Source organism: Ranitomeya variabilis, chromosome 7 (assembly GCF_051348905.1).
Source record: "Ranitomeya variabilis isolate aRanVar5 chromosome 7, aRanVar5.hap1, whole genome shotgun sequence".
Classification (NCBI taxonomy): Eukaryota; Metazoa; Chordata; class Amphibia; order Anura; family Dendrobatidae; genus Ranitomeya; species Ranitomeya variabilis.
In genome coordinates, this window is record NC_135238.1 from 240,421,015 (window position 1) to 240,446,654 (window position 25,640).

General features: G+C 51.4%; 1 protein-coding gene across 4 annotated transcripts in view; it reads right to left on the reverse strand.

Annotated features, from left to right (window-relative positions):
• SEMA5B (semaphorin 5B) overlaps window positions 1-25,640 on the reverse strand; it is a 257,209-nt gene that overhangs the window by 105,987 nt on the left and 125,582 nt on the right. For all 4 annotated transcript variants that reach the window (XM_077273308.1, XM_077273307.1, XM_077273306.1 and 1 more), the window contains 2 exons: window positions 20,864-21,053; window positions 1,891-1,990 (listed from right to left, as the gene is read on the reverse strand). In XM_077273308.1, coding sequence (XP_077129423.1) covers window positions 1,891-1,990; window positions 20,864-21,002 — 239 coding nt within the window. In that variant the 5' untranslated portion in view covers window positions 21,003-21,053. The remainder of the gene's footprint in view (window positions 1-1,890; window positions 1,991-20,863; window positions 21,054-25,640) is intronic.

The following is a 25,640-nucleotide window of genomic DNA, read 5'->3' on the forward strand; positions in this document are numbered from 1 at the left end:
ATTTATAATTTTTACAGGGGTATTAATGTAAGTTATGAGTATTTTGTTTGTTGTCTTTTCTTTTTGCTTTCTTTATTTAATTGGAATTTTCTTTCTTGTCCCTGATTAGTAGGTTTCTTTTTTGTCTTTTGTGGCCGTCTGATTGGAGCTTTGTTCTTATGTTTTGTTTTGTTGTGTTCTATTTGTAGTGTATCATAGTTAGTGTCATGTGAAAGTATTTTATTTAATAAAAGACTCACTGTGTTATCTGTGATGTTACCTAGGACTGCAGGTGACACCTACTACATTATCTGTACTCAGAGAGTTATCACTGTGTTATCTGTGGTGTTACATAGGACTGCAGGTGACATCTACTACATTATCTGCACTCAGAGAGTTATCACTGTGTTATCTGTGGTGTTACATAGGACTGCAGGTGACATCTACTACATTATCTGTGCTCAGAGAGTTATCACTGTGTTATCTGTGGTGTTACATAGGACTGCAGGTGACATCTACTACATTATCTGTACTCAGAGAGCTATCACTGTGTTATCTGTGGTGTTACATAGGACTGCAGGTGACATCTACTACATTATCTGTACTCAGAGTTATCACTGTTATCTGTGGTGCTACATAGGACTGCAGGTGACATCTACATTATCTGTACTCAGAGAGATATCACTGTGTTATCTGTGGTGTTACATAGGACTGCAGGTGACATCTACTACATTATCTGTGCTCAGAGAGTTATCACTGTGTTATCTGTGGTGTTACATAGGACTGCAGGTGACATCTACTACATTATCTGTACTCAGAGAGCTATCACTGTGTTATCTGTGGTGTTACATAGGACTGCAGGTGACATCTACTACATTAACTGTACTCAGAGTTATCACTGTGTTATCTGTGGTGTTACATAGGACTGCAGGTGACATCTACATTATCTGTACTCAGAGAGATATCACTGTGTTATCTGTGGTGTTACATAGGACTGCAGGTGACATCTGCTACATTATCTGTACTCAGTTATCACTGTGTTATCTGTGGTGTTACATAGGACTGCAGGTGATGACTACTAAATCATCTGTACTCAGAGAGATATCACTGTGTTTTTAGCTCACTGAAAGATCACATTACAGCTGCTGCCCATATACGTCTATGGTATGGGAGGGGGCAGCTGCAGACACTTGCTGCTGCTTGCAATGCGTGTCCTTGTGTCCCCCAGTGCAGGATTCACAGCCACACTGCTCTTTCCATGCTGTGCGGATGTGAGAGGGAGCGATAGGGGAGCAGGGCCCCTTCTTCTCCCCGTCTGGGAGACATCATGGCAGCGACTCCTGAATGATTAGTGCGGAAGGGAAGGGACAATGAGACATTTTTCTCTAACATGATACAAAGTTGCTTTTATTTCCACCTTTATTACGGATTTATGGGAGATTGTTCGGGATCGGAGATGCACTTTAAGGACCGACAGGGACATTTCTACTCATTGATCCCGCATCCCCTGCAGTCCTTGTATGTCCGCAGCTCCATAGATAAAATCTAACCCACTGCCACAGAGAACATGCCCCCGAGCTGTCCGTGGCCGGGGGGCGCCTCGCGGCTCGTACCTCTCCGTGCCTGGATTCAGCATCACAGGGAAGATTAGGAGATTACACCCCAGTCACAAGAGACCCCCGAGCTCCACTCTTTGTGACATCCTGGGCAATCCGCGGCAGCTCGGCAGTGCAAGCACCCACCTTACTATCTGCATTAGACAGGACGATGATGGGTGGTCTCATCGGTAGGGTCTCCTGAAATCAGTAACTACCACTGTAGAAAGTGCAATGTGCTCGAGGTGTTACACGGTGTCACTGAACCCGTTCAGCTCTGCTTCATCTGCTCGTACATAGAAACCACACAGATTACCTGGCGCCTACGATCAGCTGATTCCTATTGATGTCGAGGGTGAGCTGCGAGAAATCCTGCACGTCGCCATACGAGAAGTTAGACAACCAAGGCTTCAGGTCTGGGGAGGAAAAAAGAAAAATACACTGCTCAAAAAAATAAAGGGAACACAAACAATAGAATATAACTCCAACTACATCAAACTTCTGTGAAATCACACTGTCCACTTAGGAAGCGACACTGATTGACAATCACTTTCACATGTTGTTGTGCAGATGGAATAGACAACGGATGGAAATTATTGGCAATTATCAAGACCCCCTCAATAAAGTAGTGGTTCTGCAGGTGGGGACCACAGACCACATCTCGGTACCAATGCTTTCCTGCTGATGTTTTGGTCACTTTTGAATGTTGGTTGTGCTTTCACACTCGTGGTAGCATGAGACGGACTCTACAACCCACACAAGTGGTCAGGTAGTGCAGCTCATCCAGGATGGCACATCAATGTGGCAAGAAGGTTTGCGGTGTCTGTCAGTGTAGTGTCCAGAGGCTGGAGGCACTACCAGGAGACAGGCCAGTACACCAGGAGACATGGAGGGGGCCGTAGGAGGGCAACAACCCAGCAGGAGGACCGCTACCTCAGTCTGTGCAAGGAGGAATAGGAGGAGCACTGCCAGAGCCCTGCAAAATGACCTCCAGCAGGCCACAAATGTGCATGTGTCTGCAGAAACGGTTAGAAACTGTCTCCATGAGGATAGTCTGAGTGCCCGACATCCACAGATGGGGGTTGTGCTCACAGCCCAACACTGTGCAGGACTCTTGGCATTTGCCACAGAACACCAGGATTGGCAAATTCACCACTGGTGCCCTGTGCTCCTCACAGATGAAAGCAGGTTCACACTGAGCACACGTGACAGACGTGACAGAGTCTGGAGACGCCGTGGAGAGCGATCTGCTGCCTGCCACATCCTTCAGCGTGACCGGTTTGGCAGTGGGTCAGTAATGGTGTGGGGTGGCATTTCTTTGGAGGGCCGCACAGCCCCCCATGTGCTCGCCAGAGGTAGCCTGACTGCCATTAGGTACCGAGATGAGATCCTCAGACCCCTTGTGAGACCATATGCCGGTGCGGTTGGCCCTGGGTTCCTCCTAATGCAGGACAATGCCAGACCTCATGTGGCTGGAGTATGTCAGCAGTTCCTGCAAGATGAAGGCATTGAAGCTATGGACTGGCCCGCCCATTCCCCAGACCTGAATCCGATTGAACACATCTGGGACATCATGTCTCGCACCATCCACCAACGTCACGTTGCACCACAGACTGTCCAGGAGTTGGTGGATGCTTTAGTCCAGGTCTGGGAGAAGATCCCTCAGGAGACCATTCGCTGCCTCATCAGGAGCATGCCCAGGCATTAGAGGGAGGTCATACAGGCACGTGGAGGCCACACACACTACTGAGCATCATTTCCTTGTCATGAGGCATTTCTACTGAAGTTGGATCAGCCTGTAACTTCATTTTCCACTTTAATTTTGAGCCTCATCCCAACTCCAGACCTCCGTGGGATATTAGTTGTGATTTACGTTGATCATTTTTAGGTTTTATTGTTCTCAACACAAGTAATGAATAAAGATTTACAACTGGAATATTTCATTCAGTGATACCTAGGATGTGGGATTTTAGTGTTCCCTTTATTTTTTTGAGCAGTGTATATCAACTGCATCTCTAATTAGCTCCCTCCCCCAGTGTAAACGGTTACATGCCGAGCACCTGTTCTGATGCTGGCATGCTGGGACTTGTAGTATCTGAGCTGCGCTAATTGACCTCATTCTCTCTGTACCATGCAGGACTCCCCAGAGAAGCAGGTCATGGAAAGAATGAGACCACACACCCTCCAGCCTGGATTACCACTTTGTGCACCATAAAGGGGTCCCCGTCCCTTCGGTCTCCTCTGATGTCCGCTGCACTTTGGGTCTTCTGTCCTTCCCACCATTGCACAGGGTTACACACAGGTGGCTCCAGACCTCGTGCACTCACCCGTCCATCGTACATGACGCTGCCCCTGTATTTCTGGATCCTGAGCGTGGACCGAACACATTCTGCATGCAGTTCCTGAGCCCCAATCCACTCGCTGCAAGAAGACGATCGTCTCAGACAGCGGCTATTAAATATTTCTCAGGAAACACAGGAGTGAGAGCCGCAGTAAAGAGCCAGCTGGAGGGAAGCTGGAGCCACATTAAAAGCCGGCCGGGGGGGAAGCCGCAGCTACAGTAAAGAGCCAGCCGGGAGAAGGGGGAAGCCGGGGCCGCAGTAAAGAGCCGGCCGGAGAAAGGGGGAAGCCGGAGCCACAGTAAAGAGCCAGCCGGTGGGAAGCTGGAGCCGCAGTAAAGAGCCGGCCGGGGGAAAACTGGAGCCCCAGTAAAGAGCCGGCCGGGAGGAAGTCAGAGCCGCCAGAGCCGCAGTAAAAAGCCAGACGGGGGGAAGTCAGAGCTGCAGTAAAGAGCCAGCCGGGGTAAGGGGGAAGCAGGAGCCTCAGTAAAGAGCTGGCCGGGGGGAAGCCAGAGCCACAGTAAAGAGCTGGCCATGGGGAAGCCGGAGCTGCAATAAAGAGCCGGCCAGGGGAAGGTGGAAGCCGGAGCCGCAGTAAAGAGCCAGCCAGGGGAAGGGGGAAGCTGAGGCCACAGTAAAGAGCCGGCTGGGGGGAAGCCGCAGCTACAGTAAAGAGCCGGCCGGGGGAAGCCAGAGCTGCAGTAAAGAGCCAGCCAGGGGAAGGGGGAAGCTGGAGCAACAGTAAAGAGCCGGCTGGCGGGAAGCCGCAGCTACAGTAAAGAGCCAGCCGGGGGAAGGGGGAAGCCGGGGCCGCAGTAAAGAGCCGGCCGGAGAAAGGGGGAAGCCGGAGCCACAGTAAAGAGCCAGGCGGGGGGAAGCCGGAGTCGCAGTAAAGAGCCGGCCGGATGGAAACTGGAGCTGCAGTAAAGAGCTGGCTGGAAGGAAGCCAGAGCCGCAGTAAAGAGCCAGCCGGGGGGGAGCTGGAGCCTCAGTAAAGAGTCGGCCAGGGGAAAACTGGAGCCCCAGTACAGAGCCGGCTGGGAGGAAGTTGTAGCCACAGTAAAAAGCCAGACGGGGGGGGGGGGGGAAGCCGGAGCAGCAGTAAAGAGAAGGCTGGATGGAACCTGGAGCCCCAGTAAAGAGCCGGCTGGGAAGAAGTCTGAGCTGCAGTAAAAAGCCAAATGGGGGGGGGGGGGGGGGGGAGAGCAAGAGCCACAGTAAAGAGCCGGCCATGGGGAAGTTGGAGCTGCAGTAAAGAGCCAGCCGGGGGAAGCTGGAGCCACATTAAAGAGCTGGCCAGGGGGAAGCCAGAGCCACAGTAAAGAGCCGGTCATGGGGAAACCGGAGCTGCAGTAAAGAGCCAGCTGGGGAAAGCCGGAGCCGCAGTAAAGAGCGGGCCGGGGGAAGAAGGAAGCCGGAGCCGCAGTAAAGAGCCGGCCAGGGGAAGCTGGAGCCACAGTAAAGAGCTGGCTGGGGGGAAGCCGGAGCTGCAGTGAAGAGCCAGCCGGGGGGAAGTCGGAGCCGCAGTAAAAAGCAGGATGGATGGAAACTGGAGCCGCAGTAAAGAGCTGGCCATTGGGAAGCCGGAGCTGCAGTAAAGAGCCAGCCGAGGGAAGGGGAAGCCGGAGCCGCAGTAAAGAACCGCCCGGATTTAAACTGGAGCCGCAGTAAAGAGCTGGCCGGGGGGAAGCCGGAGCTGCAGTAAAGAGCAAGCCGGGGGAAGCCGGAGCCACAGTAAAAAGTCAGCCGGGGGGAAGCCGGAGACACAGTAAAGAGCCGGCCGGCGGAAGCCGGAGCTGCAGTAAAGAGCCAGCCGGGGGGAAGCCGGAGCCGCAGTTAAGAGCCGGCCGGGGGGATGCCGATGCCGCAGTAAAGAGCCAGCCGGGGGAAGGGGGAAGCCGGAGCCGTAAAGAGCTGGCCGGAGGAAGGGGGAAGCCGGAGCCACAGTAAAGAGCCAGCCGAGGGGAAGCCTGAGTCGCAGTAAAGAGCCGGCCTGGGGAAGCTGGAGCCTCAGTAAGGAGCCGGCCAGGGGAAAACTGGAGCCCCAGTATAGAGCCTGCTGGGAGGAAGTCAGAGCCGCAGTAAAGAAACGGCTGGATGGAAACTGGAGACCCAGTAAAGAGCCGACTGGGAGGAAGCCGGAGCCACAGTAAAAAGCCAGAAGTGGGGGGGGGGGGGGGAAGCCAGAGCCACAGTAAAGAGCCGGCCATGGGGAAGCCGGAGCTGCAGTAAAGAGCAAGCCGGGGGAAGGGGGAAGGGGGAAGCTGGAGCCGCAGTAAAGAGCCGGTCATGGGGAAAGCCGGAGCCGCAGTAAAGAGCTGGCTGGGGGGAAGCCGGAGCTGCAGTAAAGAGCGGATGCAGTCCGCTTGCTGCTGCGCTGGTGGCGTCCTATGTCGCTGGCGAGGCGCGCTCTCCCCAGCGACATAGGACGCCACCAGCGCAGCAGCAACACACCGTGCACGGTATTACTGGACCGCATCCATCAGCGGCACACATCTCCACCTTCAGTACAGCCATTTCACTGCAAAATATTGGATACCGCATGTGTTTACTAAAGGGCATATTGGCTCACTGCATACATCCAAGATAAACCTAATTGCTCTGAGGAAGGTCCATGTTGGACCGAAAACGTTCAGCAAGTGATTTGTTTGTCAGGATGTGAAATAAACAACCTTTCCCTTCTTACGAATATATTGAGTGCCAAGTTTGTTTCATACAACAATTATATCCAGCCCATTTTGGGGGTTTTGTGTGAAATTATGTCCAATTTGCATTTTTTCAGTTTTGTTGTGTTGTTCCAATACACACAAAGGAAAAAAACATGAGGAATTGTAACACTTCATTTTCTGCAATAATTTCAAGGCTGACAACACTTTTGGTCATGGCTTTATGTACAGTGACTGCACCAGCAGAATAGTGAGTGCAGCTCTGGAGTATAATACAGGATGTAACTCAGGATCAGTAATATAATGTATATACACAGTGACTGCACCAGCAGAATAGTGAGTGCAGCTCTGGAGTATAATACAGGAGGTAACTCAGGATCAGTAATGTAATGTGTGTACACAGTGACTGCACCAGCAGAATAGTGAGTGCAGCTCTGGGGTATAATACAGGATGTAACTCAGGATCAGTAATGTAATGTATGTACACAGTGACTGCACCAGCAGAATAGTGAGTGCAGCTCTGGAGTATAATACAGGATGTAACTCAGGATCAGTAATGTAATGTATGTACACAGTGACTGCACCAGCAGAATCGTGAGTGCAGCTCTGGGGTATAATACAGGATGTAACTCAGGATCAGTAATGTAATGTATGTACACAGTGACTGCACCAGCAGAATAGTGAGTGCAGCTCTGGAGTATAATACAGGATGTAACTCAGGATCAGTAATGTAATGTATGTACACAGTGACTGCACCAGCAGAATAGTGAGTGCAGCTATGGAGTATAATACAGGATGTAACTCAGGATCAGTAATGTAATGTATGTACACAGTGACTGCACCAGCAGAATAGTGAGTGCAGCTCTGGAGTATAATACAGGATGTAACTCAGGATCAGTAATGTAATGTATGTACACAGTGACTGCACCAGCAGAATAGTGAGTGCAGCTCTGGAGTATAATACAGGATGTAACTCAGGATCAGTAATGTATGTACACAGTGACTGCACTAGCAGAATAGTGAGTGCAGCTCTGGGGTATAATACAGGAGATAACTCAGGATCAGTAATGTAATGTATGTACACAGTGACTGCACCAGCAGAATAGTGAGTGCAGCTCTGGAGTATAATACAGGATGTAACTCAGGATCAGTAATGTAATGTATGTACACAGTGACTGCACCAGCAGAATAGTGAGTGCAGCTCTGGGGTATAATACAGGACGTAACTCAGGATCAGTAATGTAATGTATGTACACAGTGACTGCACCAGCAGAATAGTGAGTGCAGCTCTGGGGTATAATACAGGAGGTAACTCAGGATCAGTAATGTAATGTATGTACACAGTGACTGCACCAGCAGAATAGTGAGTGCAGCTCTGGAGTATAATACAGGATGTAACTCAGGATCAGTAATGTATGTACACAGTGACTGCACCAGCAGAATAGTGAGTGCAGCTCTGGGGTATAATACAGGAGATAACTCAGGATCAGTAATGTAATGTATGTACACAGTGACTGCACCAGCAGAATAGTGAGTGCAGCTCTGGAGTATAATACAGGATGTAACTCAGGATCAGTAATGTAATGTATGTACACAGTGACTGCACCAGCAGAATCGTGAGTGCAGCTCTGGAGTATAATACAGGAGGTAACTCAGGATCAGTAATGTAATGTATGTACACAGTGACTGCACCAGCAGAATAGTGAGTGCAGCTCTGGGGTATAATACAGGATGTAACTCAGGATCAGTAATGTATGTAATACTGGACCATTACCTGAATGTTCTTGCATGGTTGCTATGACTGGAATTAATGAGCATCTGCTAATAAGGGTGATGATAATTGTCGCTCCTTCTGTCCAGGATTCTTTCTACAAAGTATAAATTGCTGGAAAATTGTCTTGTGTCCAATTGAGTGCAGATTGTTATGGAGGAACCCCGTCCTTTTCAATCATTCGCTTTTACAGCATATTACACATTGCAGAGCACATTGCCCATTCCCTGTTCCGCAGGATGAGCAGAGGCGGCGCGGTCAGGACCATTGCGGGGTGCGCACCTCCATGTTATAAACCGCCCGTTAGAGGTTCCTTTGACGCATGAGGCGGGGGGAATAATCAATGTTCAGATGCAGGAATCTCATTCCACTCGGTTAGATCGCCAAAGGTGAAATCACACGCAGCCAATCCCTGCAGAGACGACCATAACCGCGGCCTCCATTGTGCGCCGCAGCCTCGCAGGCAGGGAGGCCCAGCCGACCCATGATGGATGTGTAATATTTCACCAGTTCAGACCAGAGGAGCTGATGGGTGAAATGTCAGCAAAATAAATCACAAAGTATCACCAGGAGCCAGAAAATACATCAGCCGATCTGTCAGCGCTTAACCCCTCGCCTGACGCCGGAATAACGGGGGAGGGAATCGCAGCACGAAATTCACGCTCTGCCGAACATTACATTATACCAGCTCCTCAAGACAGACAGCCGCCATATTGTATCCCCACCCCAATATTCATGATGAACCGGGGGCTGCGACATCCGTGACTCCCCCTAAATAACAGACACTGAGAAGAACATCAAAATTCATGGAAAAACATCAATCACAAAGAAAAGGGCAAAAAACGTCCGGAAAATCCACAGCGCAAAAAATAAAAGCAACATAGAATGTCGACTATGACGAGAATCACTGTCCTGCACCCCGAGTATCAGTGTCACCCTGCACCCCGAGTATCAGTGTCACCCTGCACCCCGAGTATCAGTGTCACCCTGCACCCCGAATATCAGTGTCACCCTGTACCCCGAGTATCAGTGTCACCCTGCACCCCGAGTATCAGTGTCATCATGTATCCCGAGTATCAGTGTCACCCTGTACCCCGAGTATCAGTGTCACCCTGCACCCCGAGTATCAGTGTCATCATGTATCCCGAGTATCAGTGTCACCCTGTACCCCGAATATCAGTGTCACCCTGTACCCCGAATATCAGTGTCACCCTGTACCCCGAATATCAGTGTCACCCTGTACCCCGAATATCAGTGTCACCCTGTACCCTGAATATCAGTGTCACCCTGTACCCCGAGTATCAGTGTCATTATCCTGCACCCCGAGTATCAGTGTCACCCTGTACCCCGAGTATCAGTGTCATTATCCTGCACCCTGAGTATCAGTGTCACCCTGCACCCCGAGTATCAGTGTCATCATGTATCCCGAGTATCAGTGTCACCCTGTACCCCGAGTATCAGTGTCACCCTGTACCCCGAATATCAGTGTCACCCTGTACCCCGAATATCAGTGTCACCCTGTACCCCGAATATCAGTGTCACCCTGTACCCTGAATATCAGTGTCACCCTGTACCCCGAGTATCAGTGTCATTATCCTGCACCCCGAGTATCAGTGTCACCCTGTACCCCGAGTATCAGTGTCATTATCCTGCACCCTGAGTATCAGTGTCACCCTGCACCCCGAGTATCAGTGTCATCATGTATCCCGAGTATCAGTGTCACCCTGTACCCCGAATATCAGTGTCACCCTGTACCCCGAATATCAGTGTCACCCTGTACCCCGAATATCAGTGTCACCCTGTACCCCGAATATCAGTGTCACCCTGTACCCTGAATATCAGTGTCACCCTGTACCCCGAGTATCAGTGTCATTATCCTGCACCCCGAGTATCAGTGTCACCCTGTACCCCGAGTATCAGTGTCATTATCCTGCACCCTGAGTATCAGTGTCACCCTGCACCCCGAGTATCAGTGTCACCCTGCACCCCGAGTATCAGTGTCACCCTGCACCCCGAGTATCAGTGTCACCCTGCACCCCGAGTATCAGTGTCACCCTGCTCCCCGAGTATCAGTGTCACCCTGTACCCCGAGTATCAGTGTCACCCTGCACCCCGAGTATCAGTGTCACCCTGCACCCCGAGTATCAGTGTCACCCTGCTCCCCGAGTATCAGTGTCACCCTGTACCCCGAGTATCAGTGTCACCCTGTACCCCGAGTATCAGTGTCACCCTGCACCCCGAGTATCAGTGTCACCCTGTACCCCGAGTATCAGTGTCACCCTGCACCCCGAATATCAGTGTCACCCTGCTCCCCGAGTATCAGTGTCACCCTGCACTCCGAATATCAGTGTCACCCTGTACCCCGAATATCAGTGTCACCCTGTACCCCGAGTATCAGTGTCACCCTGCACCCCGAATATCAGTGTCACCCTGTACCCCGAGTATCAGTGTCACCCTGTACCCCGAGTATCAGTGTCACCCTGTACCCCGAGTATCAGTGTCACCCTGCACTCCGAATATCAGTGTCACCCTGTACCCCGAATATCAGTGTCACCCTGTACCCCGAGTATCAGTGTCACCCTGCACCCCGAATATCAGTGTCACCCTGTACCCCGAGTATCAGTGTCACCCTGTACCCCGAGTATCAGTGTCACCCTGTACCCCGAGTATCAGTGTCACCCTGCACCCCGAGTATCAGTGTAATCCTGCACCCTGAATATCAGTGTCACCCTGCACCCCGAATATCAGTGTCATTATCCTCTACCCCGAGTGTCAGTGTTACAATGTACCCCGAATATCAGTGTCACCCTGTACCCCGAGTATCAGTGTCAACCTGCACCCCGAATATCAGTGTCACCCTGCACCCCGAGTATCAGTGTCACCCTGCACCCCGAATATCAGTGTCACCCTGCACCCCGAGTATCAGTGTCACCCTGTACCCCGAATATCAGTGTCACCCTGCACCCCGAGTATCAGTGTCACCCTGCACCCCGAGTATCAGTGTCACCCTGTACCCCGAGTATCAGTGTCACCCTGTACCCCGAGTATCAGTGTCACCCTGCTCCCCGAGTATCAGTGTCACCCTGTACCCCGAGTATCAGTGTCACCCTGTACCCCGAGTATCAGTGTCACCCTGCTCCCCGAGTGTCAGTGTCATTATCCTGTACCCCGAGTATCAGTGTCACCCTGTACCCCGAGTGTCAGTGTCATTATCCTGTACCCCGAGTATCAGTGTCATTATCCTGCACCCCGAGTATCAGTGTCACCCTGTACCCCGAGTATCAGTGTCACCCTGTACCCCGAGTGTCAGTGTCATTATCCTGTACCCCGAGTATCAGTGTCATTATCCTGCACCCCGAGTATCAGTGTCACAATGTACCCGAGTATCAGTGTCATTATCCTGTACCCCGAGTATCAGTGTCACAATGTACCCCAAGTATCAGTGTCACTCTGCACCCCGAATATCAGTGTCACCCTGCACCCCGAGTATCAGTGTCACCCTGTACCCCGAGTATCAGTGTCACCTTGCACCCCGAGTGTCAGTGTTACAATGTACCCCGAGTATCAGTGTCACCCTGTACCCCGAGTATCAGTGTCACCCTGTACCCCGAGTATCAGTGTCACCCTGTACCCCGAGTATCAGTGTCACCCTGTACCCCGAGTATCAGTGTCACCCTGTACCCCGAGTATCAGTGTCACCCTGTACCCCGAGTATCAGTGTCACCCTGTACCCCGAGTATCAGTGTCACCCTGTACCCCGAGTATCAGTGTCACCCTGCTCCCCGAGTATCAGTGTCACCCTGCTCCCCGAGTATCAGTGTCACCCTGTACCCCGAGTATCAGTGTCACCCTGTACCCCGAGTATCAGTGTCACCCTGTACCCCGAGTATCAGTGTCACCCTGCACCCCGAGTATCAGTGTCACCCTGCTCCCCGAGTATCAGTGTCACCCTGTACCCCGAGTATCAGTGTCACCCTGCACCCCGAGTATCAGTGTCATCATGTAATGAAACCATTTGAGAATTGATTAGAGCTAATCCTCTCCAGCACACGGTGTCCGGTGCGTCCATCGTCACTGCTGATCTGTCGCTCATATCCGTCATTATGTCTGCGGTCACATTATACACAGAGGAGGCAGAGCAGCGCTCAGGAGCGGCACAGCGTCACCTCTACCCTAGATGTATGGAAGATGCACCAAGAACACGGCGCGTGCAACTCTTAGTAATGTTTCGGGTCAAGGGGCCGCTCATCATGCGGGGGAAGAAGACGCTAAAGTCTCTGAGGTATGTAGAGCGCTAGTGAAGCCACAGGTCCAATCCACAGGGGACACCAATCTCCCCAGGACCCGCAGGACGCCCCAGGACCCGCCGGACGCTCCTAGACCCGCAGGACGCCCCAGGACCCACAGGACGCCCCAGGATCCACAGGACACCCGCAGGACGACCCAGGACCCGCCGGACGCTCCTAGACCCGCAGGACGCCCCAGGACTCGCAGGACGCCCCAGGACCCGCCGGACACCCGCAGAACGCCCCAGGACCCACAGGATGCCCCTGGACCCGCCAGACACCCGCAGGACGCCCCAGGACTCACCGGACGCTCCTAGACCCGCAGGACGCCCCAGGACCCGCCAGACACCCGCAGGACGCCCCAGGACCCGCCAGACACCCTCAGGACGCCCCAGGACCCGCCGGACGCTCCTAGACCCGCAGGACGCCCCAGGACCCACAGGACGCTCCTAGACCCGCCGGACACCCGCAGGAAGCCCCAGGACCCGCCGGACACCAGCAGGATCACCCAGGACCCACAGGACGCCCCAGGACGCTCCTAGACCCGCAGAATGCCCCAGGACCCGCCTGACACCCGCAGGATGACCCAGGACCCACAGGACGCCCCAGGACGCTCCTAGACCCGCAGGACGCCCCAGGACCCGCCTGACACCCGCAGGATGCCCCAGGACCCACCTGACACCCGCAGGATGACCCAGGACCCACAGGACGCTCCAGGACCCGCAGGACGCTCCTAGACCCGCATGATGCCCCAGGACCCGCCTGACACCCGCAGGATGCCCCAGGACCCGCCGGACGCTCCTAGACCTGCAGGACGCCCCAGGACCCGCCTGACACCCGCAGGACGCCCCAGGACCCACCTGACACCCGCAGGATGACCCAAGACCCACAGGACGCCCCAGGACCCGCAGGACGCTCCTAGACCCGCATGATACCCCAGGACCCGCCTGACACCCGCAGGATGCCCCAGGACCCGCCGGACGCTCCTAGACCTGCAGTTCGCCCCAGGACCCGCCTGACACCCGCAGGACGCCCCAGGACCTGCCGGACACCCGCAGGAAGCCCCAGGACCCGCCGGACACCCACAGGACGCCCCAGGACCCGCCGGACACCCACAGGACGCCCCAGGAGCCGCAGGACGCTCCTAGACCCGCAGGACGCCCCAGGACTCGCAGGACGCTCCTAGACCCGCAGAATGCCCCAGGACCCGCCTGACACCCGCAGGATGACCCAGGACCCACAGGACGCCCCAGGACGCTCCTAGACCCGCAGGACGCCCCAGGACCCGCCTGACACCCGCAGGATGCCCCAGGACCCACCTGACACCCGCAGGATGACCCAGGACCCACAGGACGCTCCAGGACCCGCAGGACGCTCCTAGACCCGCATGATGCCCCAGGACCCGCCTGACACCCGCAGGACGCCCCAGGACCCACCTGACACCCGCAGGATGACCCAGGACCCACAGGACGCCCCAGGACCCTCCTAGACCCGCATGATGCCCCAGGACCCGCCTGACACCCGCAGGATGCCCCAGGACCCGCCGGACGCTCCTAGACCTGCAGTTCGCCCCAGGACCCGCCTGACACCCGCAGGACGCCCCAGGACCTGCCGGACACCCGCAGGAAGCCCCAGGACCCGCCGGACACCCACAGGACGCCCCAGGACCCGCCGGACACCCGCAGGACGCCCCAGGACCCGCAGGACGCTCCTAGACCCGCAGGACGCCCCAGGACTCGCCTGACACCCGCAGGATGCCCCAGGACCCGCCGGACGCTCCTAGACCTGCAGGACGCCCCAGGACCCGCCTGACACCCGCAGGACGCCCCAGGACCCGCAGGACGCTCCTATCTGATGAAGGGCCTCTTGACCCGAAACGTTACTGACAAGTGCGGCTGGCCGACCAGGATAGTAAAGGACCGTCGATCGCGGGTCGCCTAACATCTGCAATCATTGTTTGATGCAGCCATGTTCTCCAGTCACATCCAGAGCTGCAGCCGCAGATCTCCCACAAGTGTCTGAATCTCTCCGTCAGGCCCCTGCGCCCATTACATGCCTGTAATCCGGAGACTTCACTCTCAAGTTTCAGCCAATTAATCTGGTTTTAGAGAAATAACAACGGACTAAAGATTTAATTAAGGATAAGAAGCGAAAAACAAAGTGAACACGGAGAATTAGAGACGATCGGCTGCGCAAGAGCGGCGGGGGAGGGGAAGGGGCGCAGCTCAGCAGTCAGTATCACACAGGAGAGGATTAGATACACGACTCAGCAGTCAGTATCACACAGGAGAGGATTAGATACACGACTCAGCAGTCAGTATCACACAGGAGAGGATTAGATACACGGCTCAGCAGTCAGTATCACACAGGATAGGATTAGATACACAGCTCAGCAGACAGTATCACACAGGAGAGGATTAGATACACAGCTCAGCAAAGCAAACAGTATCACACAGGAGAGGATTAGATACACAGCTCAGCAGACAGTATCACACAGGATAGGATTAGATACACAGCTCAGAAGACCGTACCACACAGGATAGGATTAGATACACGGCTCAGCAGACAGTATCACACAGGATAGGATTAGATACACAGCTCAGAAGACCGTACCACACAGGATAGGATTAGATACACGGCTCCACAGACCGCACTGCGCAGGATAGGATTAGCTACGGACGATTAGCAGGCAGCATCTCACGTGGGCGGCTTAGATACACTGGTTACTTCCCCTTGCAGATTATCTGGACTTGTGGTCCGCATCCATCAGCTCCTCAGTGAATCGCTTTGATCCGGGGGTCTCCCGTGTAGGCGCGGTCGTACCCACGATCCGGGGAGGGCGAGTCACTCACACAGAGAACACGCGGCCGTATTTTAGGACGAGTCACGGCTCCCGGACGTCCTCGGGTGAAACCCACTGATCTCCTGGGTTCTGCCTTTAGCGCATCAAACTACAAAGTCCCGAGAGAGAAACAGAAAAATCAAATTATTATTCTGAGAATTTACCGGGTGGAAAAAAGGATCCGACACCTGACGCTAAGTGTAAGAATTGTGAGTGAGGGCGAGACGGCGAGGAAACGGCGAAATGCAGGGTCACCAGGATCTAAGACCGTGGCCAAAAGTAACCGTACAACCCCCAGGGGGGCACTAGAGGCCTGAGCCGAGAGCCGGGGTCCCGCCAGGAGATTTCTGGTCTCCTCCATTGCTGCTCAGTCGCGGCTGAGAGGTCGGGGGCCACACAACATGGTAATGAGAACACCCCAAAATACAGCATCCAATGGAACATCCCATAGTTTCTCCCTATGTGATCGGAGGCATCCATCTGTGCAGCGGGGTCCATAGGAGGCAATGAGCTACAGGTCTATGAGGTCTGAGGGTTTGTTACATTGTATCCAGTCTGGAGGTAAAGCCATCACTGCAGATTGCTACAATGTATCAGAGCAGAATGATACAATGAATCAGTTCAGATTGTCACGATATATCAGTGCAGAATGATACAATGAATCAGTTCAGATTGTCACGATATATCAGTGCAGAATGATACAATGTGTCGGGGCAGATTGTCACGATATATCAGGGCAGATTGCTACAATGAATCAGTACAGAATGTTACAATGTATCAGTGCAGAATGCTAAAATGAATCAGTGCAGAATGTTTCAATGTGTCGGGGCAGATTGTTACATTGTATCAGGCCAGCAGTTCTGTGCTGTAATTAGCCAGGATGATCTATTCTGAAAACAACTGTAACAAACACTCTGCAGAATTAGGTCGGGACTAATTATTAGCCAAAATGATAAGCAAGCTTATTTCAAGATTGCACAACACCAAGATGGGGTGTACTGTCTGTGAGGAGGGTTCCTGGAGTTAAGGTGATAACAGGGAGCTCCACCAGACCCCGGCTTCAGGTGCTCACTTACTCTCCAGCGCCACCATGGTAGCCCTTCTTACTGATCTCATTGGATGGCCTGTGTAACGCAGGGTCCTCCCGGGTCAGAGACGCTCTCCGCTCCTGCTGGTCTTCCCTCTATCTCCGCACTTCTCTTCTTTGATTGACAGCTCTGCCCCCGTAGAGACAGTGAGGGGCAGAGATAGGCGGAAAACAGGCAGGTGGGAAGGTGCACAGAGCTGTATGGCCGCCATGATGCACTGAGCGGCGGACTTGGATTGAACAGTCGTTCTGTGCTGACACAGACCCTTTAATGGAGACCCCCCCTACAACTTCACAGGTTACTAGTGGTCTTCTTCACTAAGGTGAGTCTGTCTACAGGATTTTACCCCCTAAACTATATGTGCATGTGGCACAGACAGGTCCAGCAGTTCTTTTACAGGGCCGCTCCGTTCCTCCATCACTGAGAGATCAATCAATATGTTCATGAGGCTGAAGTGCTTTCAGTATGTGGAAGCACTTCACAAGCCTCCGAGGCCCCCCACAGGCTCCATCCCACACCCAGCACTGCCTGCTCCAGGAATGAAGCTGTCAATCAAACCTGAGACAGCGAGGCTGGAAAGAGAGCAGAGGCTCGGGAAGTGCTTCCACGTGTTGAAAGCACTTTAGCCTCATTTCAGTGGCTGATTTCTCAGTAATGGAGGAGCGGGCCGCTCAGTAAAGGCTTCGCTGGACTTGTGCACACGGGAGATTATAGTGTGGGGGGAAGCCGCAATACACTGGGAACATGGAGGGGGCAAATACTTATAATGAAATAACATTGAGAAGCCGCGGAGGAAACGATCTCCCGATGTGTAACTGCAGGGAGGACATCGCCTCACAGCTTAGAGAAAAGGGTCTCGGGGGGCACAGGACACCTCCCGTCCGAGGACACAGCTACAAAGGGTCATTCACTGGTGCTGCACTTTACAGCCGGAGAAACGACTGAAATTTCAGACTCTTTATTTCTTCCACTTTTGATAATGAAGGCCGCAGTGATGCCCCCGGGACCGAGGATCGTTACCTGGAGCACGCGGAGAGGCCATGACAGATGGAAGAGCCAGGAACATCACGGCAGAAAGAGGATGATGGGAGTCGTGAGAAGAGACTTCATACATCAGGACCACCGGTGCAGCCGGACTCCTGCGAGGGGCGACACCGACACATGGCGGGCGACAACCAATACTGCCACCATTTCAGCGCCCACAGAAGTTGTCACCCCGTGCACAGTGCAGCGTCCGCCCCACACCATCATTGCAGGATGCGTGAAGAAGCGGAGTTTCCAGAGAATTCTACATTTTCTCAGGAGACTCAATAATTCTCCTCCACAACGTCTTCTTGGTGTCAGTGAATAGAAACTAATGTAACTGTCAGCAGAGGCTGAAAACCTGGAGGAGCCGCAGTTCTCACAGAGGAGGATTGTAACAATATATCTTGTCTACAGAATCCTCTAAAGATGTCAGCCGTGATAGTTTGTTACAATGTATCAGTCCAGGCTCACAGAGGGTTGTTGAGACTGGATACAATTGTTACAAACTCTCAGCTGTGATTAGTTTGGGATGTGGTAACGTAAAAGCACAAAGGATCCACCGGCCCCAAAGCAGAAGAATCAGAGGCGGAAAAACTCACAGGGGCCAGAAATACAATTCTCCTAATGAGGAGACCTGGGGTGACTGCCCCCCACAATCCACACAGCGAAGAGGGTCCGTACTGTAATCTATGATGAGAATATCCAGCCCTCGGCTTCCCCAATATTACTGCCTCGTCCAACTATTCACAAGTAATTACTGCAGCAAATGACGAGCAGATTACACCCCGAAAACAGCAAGTGCAAGGCAGATAGAAGACTGGAAGCCCCTGCACCCCAGAACAATAACGGAGCCCCCCAACTAGAGAGGAGCCCCAAGTGTCAGCGTCATTGTCCTGTGCTTCAAGATCAGCAGAGTGTTTGCTTGGGGCCCTAGAAGTCAGGGTTTCAGTGTTTGGGGCCCCTGGTGTCAGGGTGTCTGAGGTCCTCAGTGTCAGGGTGTTTGTATCCAGACATTGTTAGTATCAGGGTGTCTATAACCCGGGCCCCTAGTGTCAGGATGTCTATATCCGGGGCCCCTGGTGTCAGGATGTCTATATCCGGGGCCCCTGGTGTCAGGGTTTCTATATCTGGGGAACCTGGTATCAGGTTCTCTATATCCAGGGCCCCTGGTGTCAGGGTCACTATATCTAAGGCCCCTGGTATCAGGGTCTCTATATCCGGGGCCTCTGGTATCAGGGTCTCTATATCCAGGGCCCCTGGTGTCAGGGTTTCTATATCCGGGGCCCTGGTGTCAGGATGTCTATATCCGGGGCCCCTGGTGTCAGGGTTTCTATATCTGGGGAACCTGGTGTCAGGGTCACTATATCTAAGGCCCCTGGTATCAGGGTCTCTATATCCGGGGCCTCTGGTATCAGGGTCTCTATATCCAGGGCCTCTGGTATCAGGGTCTCTATATCCGGGGCCTTTGGTATCAGGGTCTCTATATCCAGGCCCCCTGGTATCAGGGTCTCTATATCCGGGGCCTCTGGTATCAGGGTCTCTATATCCGGGGCCTCTGGTATCAGGGTCTCTATATCCAGGGCCCCTGGTATCAGGGTCTCTATATCCGGGGCCTCTGGTATCAGGGTCTCTATATCCGGGGCCTCTGGTATCAGGGACTCTATATCCGGGGCCCCTGGTATCGGGGTGTCTATATCCGGGGCCCTTGGTATCAGGGTCTCTATATCCAGGGCCTCTGGTATCAGTATTTCTATACCTGGGCCCCTGGTGTCAGGGTCTCTGTATCCGGGGCCCCTGGTGTCAGGGTCTCTATATCTGAGGCCCCTGGTATCAGGGTCTCTATACCTGGCCCCTGGTGTCAGGGTCTCTATATCCAGGGCCCCTGGTATCAGTATCTCTATACCTGGCCCCTGGTGTCAGGGTCTCTATATCCGAGGCCCCTGGTATCAGGGTCTCTAACCTGGCCCCTGGTGTCAGGGTCTCTGTATCCGGGGCCCCTGGTGTCAGGTCTCTGTATCCGGGGCCCCTGGTAGTTACAAGCCTCCTAATCTTCACGTTCTTGTCTGCGGTTGGCTGTAATATTCATTCCCGGGCGTCAGACTCCGCTCCCGTCGCTTCGTGCGCCGTTTGCCATAAATAAGGAGATACGGTTTCTGTCTCTCATTCATCGGCCTCGTGGTCGGGGCTGGAATATTAATGGCCGCCGCCTCCAGTTTTGATAAATTCATTTGTAATCGAGATCTCGGAGAACTCATCAAATTGATTAAATAAATTAGTTAAGCTAATAATCCGCATCGGAGGTTGATTAGCATAAACTCGGATCAGACAGCTACATTCATCTTGCACCACGGACACGCCGCCATCATTAGCGCCTGCAGGGACGAGATGGCTCCGCTCCGGGGACGATGGCCGGACGCCGACACCTCCAGGATGCTCCGCCGCTCTATTAACACTTCTACTAACCCCGACATCAACGGCGATTCTCTCCGAGCTCCAAATCACATTCTCATTTTACAGGTTCAGGCCACTTGGGCCACCGCAAATACATGGAATTAATTATCTGGAAGAATATCTTACACTCTGGTCACATCTGGAGCTGCATTCACAATTCTGCTCAGTATTGGCCCGCAAACTCACATTAGCAAGTAACTGAAATTACTTGTTCAGAATTATGACTGCAGCTCCGGATGGAATGGAAAATAAAACATAAAAAAATAGCAGAATTAGGAGCACAGCTCTGGATGGAATGGAAAATAAAACATAAAGAAGTAGCAGAATTAGGAGTACAGCTCTGGATGAAATGGAAAATAAAACATAAAGAAACAGAAGAATTATGATTGCAGCTCTGGATGAAATGGAAAATAAAACATAAAGAAACAGAAGAATTATGATTGCAGCTCTGGATGAAATGGATAATAAAGCATAAAGAAATAGCAGAATTAGGAGAACAGCTCTGGATGAAATGGATAATAAAGCATAAAGAAACAGAAGAATTATGATAGCAGCTCTGGATGAAATTGATAATAAAGCAGAAAGAAACAGAAGAATTATGATTGCAGCTCTGGATGAAATTGATAATAAAGCAGAAAGAAACAGAAGAATTATGACTGCAGCTCTGGATGCAACTGGGCTGTAACTCGGGGTTGGTAAAGGCAACGTATTTGTAATGTTCCATAAAGACGATCTTACAATGTAAACGGTGCATGTCGGGATCTACACCCAGCGCTGGCAGTGACTGCACTACAATGCTCCGTGTATTATCAGCGCTCACCCTGGAAAGTCAGGACCGGGTGCTCCCTCTTCAAGCATTGCTCCTCCATCTCCGGAAAATCTGCTCCGACTGTAGAGAGGTGAAGCAGCAGAACAGAGACGGTCGGCAGCGACAAGGAGAGCGTCCATTGCCCGGTCATGATGGAGGAACGCCACACATCTATCGTCCAAGGGAAGCTCCAGGGCAAGTCCTGGAAAAACAAGAACGGATCACTGAAATAGGAGATTTACCAATGTCACAGAGTGATATGTACAGGAAACAATGTAACAGAGAATTATACATGACGGAAACCGAGTAACAGACAAAAAAGAGAGAAAACAATGTAAGAAAGCATGATACATGGAAGGAACGGAGCATATACATATACACACAGGGCCTTGCGAAAGTATTCAGCCCCCTGGAACTTCTCAACCTTTTCCCACATATCAGGCTTCAAATATAAAGATACCAAATGTAAATTTTTGGTGAAGAATCAACAACAAGTGGAACACAATTGTGAAGTTGAATGAAATTTATTGGTTATTTTAAATATTTGTGGAAATTCAAACACTAAAAAGTGGGGCGTGCAATATTATTCGGCCCCTTTACTTTCAGTGCAGAAGTTCATTGTGGATCTCTGAATGATCCAATGTTGTCCTAAATGCCTAATGATGATATATATAATCCACCTGTGTGTAATCAAGTCTCCGTATAAATGCACCTGCTCTGTGAGAGTCTCAGGCTATGTGCACACGTCAGGATTTTGTCAGGTTTTTTCCTCAGGATTTGTAGCCAAAACCAGGAGTGGAACAATTAGAGGAAAAGTATAATAGAAACATATGCACCACTTCTGTATTTATCACCCACTCCTGGTTTTGGCTACAAAACCTGATGCAAAAGCCTGACAAAATCCTGACGTGTGCACATAGCCTCAGGGTTCTGTGTGAAGCACAGAGAGCATCATGAAGACCAAGGAACACAACAGGCAGGTCCGTGATACTGTGGTGGAGAAGTTTAAAGCCGGATTTGGATACAAAATGATTTCCAAAACTTTAAACATCCCAATGATCACTGTGCAAGGATCATATTGAAATGGAAGGAGTATCATACCACTGCAAATCTACCAAGACCCGGCCGTCCCTCTAAACTGTCATCTCAAACAAGGAGAAGACTGATCAGAGATGCAGCCAAGAGGCCCATGATCACTCTGGATGAACTGCAGAGATCTACAGCTGAGGTGGGACAGTCTGTCCATAGGACAACAATCAGTCGTACACTACACAAATCTGGCCTTTATGTAAGAGTGGCAAGAAGAAAGCCATTTCTCACAGATATCCATAAAAAGTGTTGTTTAAAGTTTGCCCAAGCCACCTGGGAGACACCAAACATGTGGAATAAAGTGCTCTGGTCAGAGGAAACCAAAATCAAACTTTTTGGCAACACTGCCAAACGATATGTTTGGCGTAAAGGCAACACAGCTCATCACCCTGAACACACCATCCCCACTGTCAAACATGGTGGTGGCAGCATTATGGTTTGGGCCTGCTTTTCTTCAGCAGGGACAGCGAAGATGGTTAAAATTGATGGGAAGATGGATGGAGCCAAATACAGGACCATTCTTAAAGAAAACCTGTTGGAGTCTGCAAAAGACCTGAGACTGGGACGGAGATTTGTCTACCAACAAGACGACGATCCCAAACATAAAGCAAAATCTACAATGGAATGGTTCACAAATAAACGTATCCAGGTGTTAGAATGGCCAAGTCAGAGTCCAGACCTCAATCCAATCGAGAATCTGTGGAAAGAGCTGAAAACTGCTGTTCACAAACGATCTCCATCCAACCTCACTGAGCTCGAGCTGTTTGCCAAGGAAGAACGGGTGAGAATTTCAGTCTCTCCATGTACAAAACTGATAGAGACAGACCCCAAGAGACTTGTAATCGCAGCAAAAGGTGGCGCAACAAAGTATTAAGTTACAGGGGACAAATAATATTACACGCCCCACTTTTCAGTTTTTGATTTTCCACAGAAATGTAAAATAACCAATAAATTTCGTTCAACTTCACAATTGTGTTCCACTTGTTGTTGATTCTTCACCAAAAATTTACATTTGGTATCTTTATGTTTGAAGCATGATATGCGGGAAAAGGTTGAAAAGTTCCAGGGGGCCGAATACTTTCGTTGAAAAGAGAGAGAGAGAGAGAGAGAGAGAGAACAATGAAGAACAGCAAAAAAGAGGAAACAATGTAACAAAGAATTGTATAGGTGGAAAATTATGGAACAGTGATATTTACAGGAAACAATGTACCGCAGAATGATAAATGGCAGAGAGAAAGGTGAAACATGCAACAACAAAATAAGAAAGAAAACAATGTAACAGATAAATATAAAGCTCCTGATTCGTCAAAGCTTTCACGATAGAATTCTGCAGTATAAGCTATGAAAAGTTGCAAAATATACATGCAACTTGGAGATTTCTATGTTTCCACCCCAGTTTCTCCCAGCTTCACCTAAATGGGCAAAGCAGCACCGATCATCTACTACATGACGAGCTGTGACGCTCTGCACGCCGGAGCTTCTGGTGCAGCGCACGGAGGCGCACGCACACTCGTGAGACGCTGCAGACTGACGGAGAGACCTGCACGCCTGACTCCAGGGCGCCCCCATCTGAACAACGTCAGACTTGATTAATCGGACCCATAGTCTGCACAACTGAACAGCCGAAAAAAAATAAGGAGATCGCAACTGGATCCAGTTTTGTTTTTTTTTCCTTTTTTCTATGGGAAACAGTCTAAAGTACCGTAATACAGGTCCACTCAAAACGAACAAGAATCGATGCAAAACGGAAACCAAAGAGTGAAACTGTTTTTGCTCCATCTGTAACAGATCTGGGCTTTCTTTCTTCTGGATCTGTCACAGATGAGGACTGGACGTGTGAACAGAGCCCTAGTACGGGGAACATATACAGAAAACAGAATACAGGAGAGCGGTTTATGCAGGAAACAATGAAACGAAGAACAATAAAAGCAGAAAACCATTTATTAAGGAGAGGAAACAATGTAACAGATTGCACCGAGGCTGGCAATAATGTATGGCAGAGGAATATGAGCGGTGACAATGCCACACAACAATGTAACAGATTACAGCGAGGTTATAATATCTGGAACCGACTACGAGAGGCAACAAAGTAACATATGGAGAAGACAGATGTAACAATGTATCAAAAACCTCTACAAAATCTATCAGAGAAGGTGAAGCAAAGAAAACAATGGACAGGAAGACACGATGTGACAGACTATGAGCGGGTAACATGGCGACGTATTACAGGCAGACACAGGCTGCTACATGTCCATATTTCTGGAGATCGGCGACGCATCCATGTCCAGCGCTCAGAGCCGCCATTGTAGTCAGGACAGCAAGAACCAAAGAAGCTGAAAATCTAAGACGTCACAATCCTCAGACCGCGGGGGCCCCGGGACCACTCATCACATGCGGATATCATCTCCCCGCCTGGTGCAGCAACCATTGCTACACGGCCAGAGACACCACAGGGATTCAGGGTGTGGATACAGGGTGTAGATACAGTGTGTGGGTACAGTGTGTACACAGTATGGATACAGGGTGTGGATACGGGGTGCAGATACAGGGTGTAGATATAGTGTGTGGGTATGGTGTGTGGATAAAGGGTGTGGATACAGTGCTTGGATACAAGGTGTGGAGATACAGTGTATGGATACAGTGTGGATAGAGTGTGTGGACACAGGGTGTAGATACAGGCTGTGAATACAGGGTGTGGATGCAGGTTGTAGATACAGTGTGTGCACACTGTGTGGATACGGTGTGTGGATAAGGGGTGGATACGGTGTGTGGATACAGTGGGGATACGGGGTGGATTCGGTTTGTGGATACAGGGTGGATACAATGCGAGGATACAGTGCGTGGATACAGTGTATGGATACGGTGTGTGGATACAGTGGGGATACGGGGTGGATTCGGTTTGTGGATACAGGGTGGATACAATGCGAGGATACAGTGCGTGGATACAGTGTATGGATACGGTGTGTGGATACAGTGGGGATACGGGGTGGATTCGGTTTGTGGATACAGGGTGGATACAATGCGAGGATACAGTGCGTGGATACAGTGCGTGGATACAGTGCGTGGATACGGTGTGTGGATACAGGGTGTAGATACAGGGTGTAGATACGGTGCGTGGATACAGTGTGTGGATAAGGGGTGGATACAGTGTGGATACAGTGTGGATATGGGGTGGATTTGGTTTCTGGATACAGTGTGTGGATACAGGGTGTGGATACGGTGTGAGGATACAGGGTGTGGATACAGGGTGGATACAATGCGAGGATACAATGCGAGGATACAGTGCGTGGATACAGTGTGTGGATACAGAGTGTAGATACAGGGTGTAGATACGGTGTGTGGATACAGGGTGTGGATACGGTGTGTGGATACAGGGTGTGGATACAGGGTGTGGATACAGGGTGTGGATACAGGGTGTGGATACAGGGTGTGGATACGGGGTGTGGATACAGGGTGTGGATACAGGGTGTGGATACGGTGTGTGGATACAGGGTGTGGATACAGGGTGTGGATACGGGGTGTGGATACGGGGTGTGGATACGGGGTGTGGATACAGGGTGTGGATACAGGGTGTGGATACAGGGTGTGGATACAGGGTGTGGATACAGGGTGTGGATACAGGGTGTGGATACAGGGTGTGGATACAGGGTGTGGATACAGGGTGTGGATACAGTGTGAATGTCCCTACAATCTGCTCATT